At 39.3% G+C, this 9,500-nt stretch overlaps 1 protein-coding gene across 1 annotated transcript; it reads left to right on the forward strand.

Moving 5' to 3' along the window:
* Window positions 1-2,626: 2,626 nt before the first annotated feature.
* On the forward strand, window positions 2,627-9,465 carry mocos (molybdenum cofactor sulfurase). The gene is made up of 15 exons (XM_034151796.1): window positions 2,627-3,012; window positions 3,089-3,178; window positions 3,264-3,330; window positions 3,414-4,058; window positions 4,155-4,231; window positions 4,354-4,553; window positions 4,663-4,779; window positions 4,856-5,236; window positions 5,330-5,492; window positions 5,625-5,712; window positions 6,070-6,194; window positions 7,636-7,732; window positions 7,884-8,025; window positions 8,124-8,228; window positions 8,322-9,465. Exons 1-15 carry the CDS (start codon window positions 2,901-2,903, stop codon window positions 8,421-8,423), a joined length of 2,511 nt encoding a protein of 836 aa, XP_034007687.1. The 5' UTR covers window positions 2,627-2,900; the 3' UTR covers window positions 8,424-9,465.
* The last annotated feature ends 35 nt before the right edge of the window (window positions 9,466-9,500 follow it).

Below are 9,500 nucleotides of genomic sequence, written 5' to 3' on the forward strand. Positions count from 1 at the left end.
TCCGTCCAATGTGAAATGCTGTGGTGTTTTCTGAAATGCTGTTGTGTTTTCTGAAATGCTGTTGTGTTTTGTGAAATGCTGTTGTGTTTTCTGAAATGCTGTTGTGTTTTCTGAAATGCTGTAGTGTTTTCTGAAATGCTGTTGTGTTTTCTGAAATGCTGTTGTGTTTTCTGAAATGCTGTAGTGTTTTCTGAAATGCTGTTGTGTTTTCTGAAATGCTGTTGTGTTTTGTGAAATGCTGTTGTGTTTTCTGAAATGCTGCGGCGTTTTGTGAAATGCTGTGGCGTTTTGTGAAATGCTGTTGTGTTTTCTGAAATGCTGTTGTGTTTTCTGAAATGGTGTAGCGTTTTCTGAAATGCTGTTGCGTTTTGTGAAATGCTGTTGTGTTTTCTGAAATGCTGTAGTGTTTTCTGAAATGGTGTAGCGTTTTCTGAAATGCTGTGGTGTTTTCTGAAATGCTGTTGTGTTTTCTGAAATGGTGTAGCGTTTTCTGAAATGCTGTGGTGTTTTCTGAAATGCTGTGGTGTTTTCTGTAATGCTGTGGTGTTTTCTGAAATGCTGTTGTGTTTTCTGAAATGCTGTGGTGTTTTCTGAAATGCTGTTGTGTTTTCTGAAATGCTGTGGTGTTTTCTGAAATGCTGTAGTGTTTTGTGAAATGCTGTGGTGTCTTGCACTTCCGGGCCACCGTAGTTTTGATGTCTATAATCTGTGATTCTACAATTTAGGGTACATTCCATGTCCATTGATGTCCATTGATGATAATTATAATTATTCTAACAATTTTCTTCAAAAATATCATATTTTGCCTATTATTGGAAAGCATGTTATAATATCACACAAACATTATGTGCATCCTATGCTTTATTTAGCTTGAAATGTGTCATGATGTTCTTTGTCAGTTTTTGCTATGTCCGTTTTTCAGTTGAGGGTGTCTTGGTTTCAAAATAATGAATAAAAACCATTAAAGTAAATTAAAAAAATTATTCATTTATTTCAAAAGTCTAAATACTAAAGAATAATAACATCTTTTTAATTGATTTCCTCCTTTAAATAATTTAAATATCTTAATATATGAATGTCCGCAAAAGTTCTGTCAACTATGTTACTAACAGAACTCCCCCCTTTAACTCAAAAATGGTTTGTCCCAATACCATGTCACCAGCATCACATGATGCCATGTTCCTCTTTGGCAGACATTTTGAACACACTGTGGTGATTGTCCTCTAATTTTTTACAATATTTTATGTATAATAGCACATTGTCAATGAGTATATTAATTGACCATCAACAATGTTAAGTACATTGTTATGGTTTACAATTGTTTAATGATTTTAATTCAATTATATGTTCAAATGTGATGTTAACCTGTTCAAGAAAATGACATGTGGTCATCCAGGCAAGGCCTACCATTGAAATGATGGGTCAAAATAGGGAAATTGTCAACTAGGTTACCTGTCAACTAAGTTACCCAGTACTGTAATAACTGTAGTAACTTAGTTGACAGGTAACCTAGTTGACAATTTGTATGACATGTAGACGTCATTACACATCATTATCAATGGAATTTTGCACTTCTGCCTTGAAATGAACATAGTGCTGATGGTTAATAATGTGTCCAGTCAACTATGTTATTTGCGTCAAATGTTTGACTTTCATTGTCAACTATGTTGCACCACATTTTTTCAAATTTAAAATATCTAAAATAGTGCTTCTGATATCCTTTATAGTATAATGTACATCTACACAGGTTGGAGTTTTACATGACATCTCTTAAAACTATCAAAATGACCTGTATGGTAGTTTTATAATACAAAATATCCCTAAACGTAATGACAGTGCTGAACATATCACATGAAAAAACAAAACTTTAATACAATTATTTTTTAAACTTTAAAAAATCTTTGGATATATGGTAGAATAGACTCAAGAGCCTTTCAAATTTGATTTTACTTGAAGTGCAGGACTTAATCAAATGATTGTAATGACATCAAGTTTGTCTGTAACATAGTTGACAAACTGAGTAGTGAAAACATCCTTTCCCTTAAAATAAAATAAAATAAAAAAATGTTTAAGCTTTGCAACTAGTGGATATGTTACACTGAGGAATATACTAACTTGAACCACTGATTGTTCTATTGAGAAAGAACACTTTCTTTGTACTGTTTTGTTGATGTGAAATGCACCCTAAATTATAGAATCAGTCTGTATACTGTAGGTTATCACAGTGGGCTTTATTCTGTTGTATTTGAAATATACATATTAACAAACAAATCATGATACAAATAGTTATTGGTAAAATGTGTGTTGGACCCCACATCTACCCAAATACAAGCATAATGTGTAAACATAGGCTATAGTAATTTTTTATAATATAGGCCTATAATGTTCATTATTTAACATACATTAGAATGAAGTTGAATACTCACTGAACATTTGTAAATGGCTTTCTTATTTTCCTTCTCTGGTGTTCTGCCAAGCTAGCTGCTGTTTGCATTGCACTCCATATTAAGCAAATTTTAGCTAATATTGAGCAACATGCTAATAGCTATCTAAAAAATAATGCTAAAAATGGAAGGGGGAGGAGAGTAAAAAAAAAAAAACGTTCAGTCACATGATAGCAAACCAGTTGTTACAGAAGTCTTGCCAGCTGTGCTGACCTCCACAAAAAGTAAACTGTAACGTATTCGTCTCACGTGTTAACATGGCTGTACCTACCAGAAAGTAAGTAACGTTAGCCTCGAGCCGGTATGCAAGAGGACTCTAAGGAGGACTATGCTCAGCTGCAGTACACCGGACTTTGAAACGTGTCAATGAGTATAAAGCAGTAGTGTCTGTCGAAACGCCTGAAACCACAACAGCCCCGCGGTCTGCTCTGTAGCTGTCTAACCGAAAAGAGGTCGATGGATTTCCAAACACTTTGCACTTTTAACACTTTTAAGCGGTGGTGGAGTCACTACGGTTATGGGGAAAACTTACAAGACGTGATTGAGCAGGAGTTCAAACGCACTAAAGGTAATGGCTGTTCACAAGCCGCAGTGACAGGCTACTCGTCTCTATATTTACATGGCTGCTCTACTCATTCAAACAGGGATAACATATCTGGATCATGCAGCAACTACACTGTACCCAGAGTCTCTGGTCAGGGACTACTTCCAGGACATTTCAAGGAATGTGTATGGTGAGAGAAATCACATTAATAAATCCCATCAACTGTTTATCTTTTTCTAAAAACTAAAAACATTTATTTGTATATGTTCAAATAGGAAACCCCCACAGCCATCACCCCAGCAGTAGATTGACACATGACACAGTGGAGAGAGTCAGATTCAGGTACAATCTATGAATACATATTTTTATCAGGGCCCCTTTTCTGGATGAAATAGGTGTACATAAATGTTTTGGTGTTTTTACAGGATATTGCAGCATTTTAACACCACCCCTGAGGAGTACTCTGTGATTTTCACTTCTGGATGTACAGCCGCACTCAAATTAGTTGCTGAGAGCTTTCCCTGGAGTCCGCAGTCTGAGAGCGAGGCTGGGAGTCTCTTCTGCTATTTTACTGACAGCCACACCTCTGTAGTAGGCATGAGAGGACTGACTTCTGCCCAGGGAGCAGTTGCCCTGCTTGTCTCCCCTCAGGAAGTGGAAAACATGGCAAAGGATGAGGCTCAAGGTGAAGATGTTATTTGCCAGACGGCACATCTTTTCTGCTACCCAGCGCAGAGCAACTTCTCTGGGAGGAAGTATCCCCTCAGCCATGTGAGAGGCATCCAGACGAAACACCTTTACCCAGCATGTGACCACCAAGGACGCTGGTTTGTGCTGCTCGATGCTGCATCTCATGTCAGCTGCTCCCCTCTAAATCTACAGGAGTGCCCTGCTGATTTCATTCCCGTCTCCTTCTATAAGATATTTGGCTTCCCCACAGGTCTTGGGGCCCTTATTGTCCGTAACAACGCAGCAGGCATACTAAAAAAGACTTATTTTGGAGGAGGCACAGCAGCAGCTTACCTTTCTGGGGAAGATTATTATGTGCCAGCTGCAAACATTTCTGACAGGTAAAGTACTGTACAAGCCTGCTAAATCTTAGATATCCTTTGAAAGCTGCTGCAACCTTATTTTAAAATGCACTGTTTACTTTTTCGACGATAAAGGTTTGAAGACGGGACTGTCTCTTTCTTGGACATTATTGCTGTCAATCATGGATTTGAAGCTCTTGACAGAATCACAGGTGCTGTATGGAAAAACTTAAAACATATTTTAATAGCAGAATTATAATACATATGCAATGTATTCATGATCTGCTTAAGGTTAACATCAAGCCTCCCTGTGTTCATCCCTTTTTGGCTCCAGGGGGAATGCACAACATCCAACAGCACACGTTTGGCTTGGCACGCTACACTTACATGCTGCTCTCAAGTGTTTGCCATGGCAACGGGCGACCAGTGGCTCAGATATACGCCGAAGGCCAGTTTGAGAGTCCAAGCACACAGGGCGCAATCCTAAACTTCAACCTCAAGGATTCTCATGGACAGATAATTGGGTATTCTCAGGTGCATTCAATAAATAGGATTTTGTTCTATTTCACAACAGTTCAATTATTGCATATTTATGCGTAGGCAGCGCTGTTGAATATTAACACAATTGCTCCGTTGCCCTCAGGTGGACAGAATGGCCAGTCTGTACAATATCCATGTGCGAACAGGTTGCTTCTGCAACACCGGGGCCTGTCAGTCCTTCCTCGGGATTAGCAATGAGCAGATAAGGAGAAACCTGCAGGTGAGAGTCAAGCAAAAGGAAAAATGTCAAAGTGTGTGTGTAGGTAGAATAAAACATTGTCTTTTCTCTCCTCAAGGCCGGCCACGTCTGCGGAGACAGCATCGACCTAGTGGAGGGCCAGCCGACCGGATCTGTACGTGTGTCCTTTGGCTACATGTCGACATTTGAAGACTGTCAAAAGTTCCTGAACTTTGTCTCTGAGTGCTTTGTAGAGAAACCAGTCACAGTGGACCAAGTGAGACTAGAGAAGCTAAAAGCGGCCACAGCAGCATCCCACGGCGTGAATGAAGATATTCCAATCAGAATAACGAATGGAGAAATATGTAAAGTAGATGGGAAGGAGAAGAGTACAGAAGCACTGAGGGGATTTGGACACCGAGACTCAAACAGCCACGGGGGGGCTTATACTCTTACCAACATCTACATATATCCTATTAAATCCTGTGGGGCCTTTGAGGTTAGAACCAAACATTTCTGTCTTTTTAAAATATGTTTCTGTCCCCTTCTTTCCTATTTCTCTTTGCTTAGACTCTGCTGTTTCTTCATGCAGGTCCACGACTGGCCGGTAGGACCGCTGGGTTTACGCTATGACAGAAGCTGGATGGTGGTGAATGGAAACGGCGTGTGTCTGAGCCAGAAGAGGGAGCGGCGTTTATGCCTCATTCGCCCCGAAGTCCACCTGCCCTCAAACAAACTGCTCCTGCAGGCATCAGGTCAAGCAGTGTGTCTGCAGCTGACTAAAAATAAACACCACTTTTAGACATAGGAAGTATCAATCATTTGGATTTCCTATGATAAATTCCATTTGTTGAAGTATTAATGTTTGTTTTTCAAATGACCTGCAGGGATGGATACCATTTCGGTTCCCCTGGAGAACAACACTCAAACGCACACGAGCTACCGGGTCTGTCAGAGTAAAGTTTGTGGTGACAGGTGAGCTGGCGGTGTTAAAACATGTGAAAGCAGCTGCTGCAGGAAATACTGTGACACATATCACTCATATTTTTCACTCGTATCAGTGAATTCTCTTGCTACATTGTTCTTGCTGTGGCATTATAAGGTCCCCTGCTTTCTCTTTAATATGAAATTCCAGTTATTTACTACTTTTAATGGAAAAACAATGAACAAGAGATTATATTGATTTACTCAGATACCCGTATGACAAGTTTGTATTGATCTAATTGTCCTCCACTGATTTTTGGATTAAATGCAGCACCAGATAGTGAGCGGCATAAAACCTTGTAGATTTCCCTCGGGGCCTCCAGATCATAATCCTCCATCTTCCTCCAGGGTGGAGACTGTCGACTGTGGGGATGAGGCTGCATCATGGCTCTCAGACTTCCTTGGGCAGCCATGCCGCCTGATAAGACAAAGTCCTGATTTTACCCGAGACATGAAGAAGAAGCCTATTGGAGGTACCTATATAAGCATCTTACCTGCTCTGCCAGTCTTATTTCTGTACTGTGGATTTATCTGTTATGCTGTACATGAGCAGTCCAAGGTCACATATCCTGTTATAACTGCCTGGCTTAGGCTGCGACCTTGCATTCCCTTCTGATGGTCACTTGGAAATGTCCTCTTTTTCTCCCTTTGCAAGTTGCTCTTTTGAATAGAACCAGTGTATTATGTAAAAGGAAATGTGCCATTCAGGCTAAGATTGGCTGATTTAATGATATACACATATACAGTGGTAGAAAGTCAAAAAGTAAATACACTAAAGTACCATTTATTGATTTACTCATATTTTAGTGTTTCAATATCCATCTACTTTATACTTCTACTCCACTGCATTTCTGTGGCAAATATTGTACTTTTTACTCCTTTACATTTATTTTGCAACACAAGTGATCTTACATACAGAATTTAAATACGTGTATACATTATAATACATTTTACTGTCTACAATACAGTGTGAAAATAAAATAGAGCTTACATAACACTCGGTCAATGTATTTATTATAATGTAATTGTTATAGATTTAGATTTCCAGCAGTATATAAGGTAATAAAATGAGCTCCACTTTCACCATCTGCAGCATTAAAGTGATGAACAGTATTAAAACATCAAAAATCATAACTTGGTAATTGATATATATATATATAATCCCTGACATGACGTGATGCAACTATTTGCATTCTGAGTAGCAATCCTTATTACAAATATACCGACTCTTTTGTCCTCCCATAATATCTAAAAGCTTATTAAGCACAGTGAATTTGAATTTTGAGTGAATTTACCCAAATCACCCACCCCCAATTCACGCATGTTGAATTGTGAGTGCACCCTTTTGATTAAAGGAGCCCTATTATACTCATTTGCAGGTTCATAATTATATGTTGAGCCTCTACTGTGACATGTCTCCATGCTTTAATGTTCAAAAAGCTCTTTATTGTTCTCATAATACCTGTGCTGCAAGCACCTCTTTTCACCCTCTGTCGGAAACCAAAGCCCAGTCTGCTCTGATTGGTTAGCTGGCCGGCTCTCTTGTGATTGGTCAACCTTTAAGTGATGTCCCGGCCCTTAGCCTATTCGTACAATGTTTTGAAGCGCTAACCAATAGAAGTTTGAGGGTTACGTAGTGATGTCACTATGTTACGGAAGTAAACAAAGGAGTCCAATGGAGGCGTTTCAGGCAGAGGGGAATGTGTGGGAGAGAAACCTTTGGATTGCATACCCACAAAGCATAATAGAGCTCCTTTGATATCTACAAAAAGAGTTGCACTTGTTTCTCCCTCTGTAGTACAGCAGAAGCTCAGTTTTGTTCCACAGTGAAGATGCATGCTGCAAACCAGAGATTAAAATGTTTTCCTCGGATTGAACAAATCACTGGAGTAATATAAACTCTTTCCTTTCTAGCTGCCACCACCACATCCCTCTCCCTGGTGAATGAAGCTCAGTATCTCATGATCAACCGTGCCAGTGTGGAGCTCATTCAGAAAGTAATGAGCAGCAGGTTGGAACACAGGATTTGTTATTCAAAATAAGCAATGCTCTGTAGAGAAAAAAAGAATCAGGATCCGTCTACGCCTGTACATTTACATTACAATGGATCATTTACAGAGCGACGCTAAATAACATGCAATTTCCCCCACTCCCTTCCTCAGGCAGGACGACTCCGAGGGCGATCAGCTTCTTGACACACAGAATGTCATTAGCCGCTTCCGAGCCAATTTAGTAATCGCTGGAGTAGAACCATTTGAGGAGGATAATTGGCCACACTTGATTATTGGCAACACTAGATTTGTGGTGAGCTAACACTTCCAGATACATGATGAAATCTTCAAATGAATTAAAGGCAGATTGCTCTAAAAAATAACGTCCTCCTCTTTGTGATGAACCCAAAGGTCGCAGGTCAGTGTGGAAGGTGCCAGATGATTGGCGTAGACCAGGAGACTGGGGGCAGAACAAAAGAGCCGCTCATGTCTTTGTCTGCCTACCGCAACGGGAAGGTCAGCCAAAAATAATTACTGCTCATTTGGGTGCTATATGAAGTTAAAATGTGCATGAAAAGATTAATGAGTTGTGTTTTTATATATTTTTAGGTCACTTTTGGTGTGTACCTGACCCATCAGCTACCAGAGGGCTCCACTGAAACAGGCATCCTCTCTGCTGGTTCCCTGATACAGACACAGTCCTTGAAGTAGTCATTTACAACTTGTTTTTAATCAATTTTTCAGACATCTTTTGTCCTAATCAGTACGTCTGCTCATCACGTAGTAAAAATCACCTGTCAAACACTGTGGGGAGTTTCTATTGATGCTGCTCTCTTTATTTGTCTGTGCAGCTCTGGTGGCTTTTCCCCTCTCAAGTGTCCTTTTCACACCAGAGCATTCAGATTAGATTCTATACAAGTCTGTTTTAATGGGAAGTGAAATTCGTTTTCTGGATATTTTTTTAATATAAAGTTTTTTAAATACGTGCAATAAAGAAGATGTGAAGTATTAAGTGGATGATAACATCATAAGTGTACTGTATTACTGTTATTTGAGCCAAAACATGTCGGACTCGATGCAATAATCGCTGCTCACATTAAACTCAGACAGTTTATTCCTGTGCGGGATTATATTGCTTTTAATTCCAAACACCACTGAACACTGTTACTGCTGCTACAAATCAATAACATATATTGGTTTAATGGAAAAAACCTTCCAGGCACTGCGTGCTTAGTAAATGCTCCAGAAATGGGGTGGATACGTTTTATGACAAAAAGAGTATACCATTTATTTATTTATACAATTTACTTTTATTTTAGAGTTACACAGAAAGTGCACATTAATAGACAATTCTGTAAATGTGCGTGGTGTAATGAAAGCTCCAAAGCAAACATAAAATACATTTAAACAGGAATGCCAATACATAAACCATAATAGAAAGCACACTTCAGGTTATTTCCTGTTTAAGATAACTATGTGTATTTTCACAGGGACATTTTGGCCATCAGAAATGATGTGCTCAGAGTTCTACCAAAAGTAATGTTATGTGCTTAACTGATCTGTCAAAGTCTGACATGTCTTTGTTATAGAAATCAGTAATGGGGCTGCTGTGTGTCACTTGGTTTTGTACTGCTTGTAGCATGTTTACCTGTATGTGCGTGCCCACATGGGGCATAGAAATGACATGTATAAAAGGAGAGAATGGTAATATAGAGATGGATGACAAATTAAAGCCTCCAGGATATCTTCAGCACTCCTTGGTATTATTTCTCCAAGTCTCTGGAACTG

Source organism: Trematomus bernacchii, unplaced genomic scaffold (genome assembly GCF_902827165.1).
Source record: "Trematomus bernacchii unplaced genomic scaffold, fTreBer1.1, whole genome shotgun sequence".
Classification (NCBI taxonomy): Eukaryota; Metazoa; Chordata; class Actinopteri; order Perciformes; family Nototheniidae; genus Trematomus; species Trematomus bernacchii.

Bases quoted from the DNA above. Each gene is read 5' to 3' on its own strand.
- mocos (XM_034151796.1), top strand. From the start codon at position 2,901: ATGGATTTCCAAACACTTTGCACTTTTAACACTTTTAAGCGGTGGTGG. The intron at 5,237-5,329 runs GTTAGAACCAAA...TTCTTCATGCAG, and splicing joins AATCCTGTGGGGCCTTTGAG to GTCCACGACTGGCCGGTAGG. The intron at 5,713-6,069 runs GTGAGCTGGCGG...ATCTTCCTCCAG, and splicing joins AGTAAAGTTTGTGGTGACAG to GGTGGAGACTGTCGACTGTG.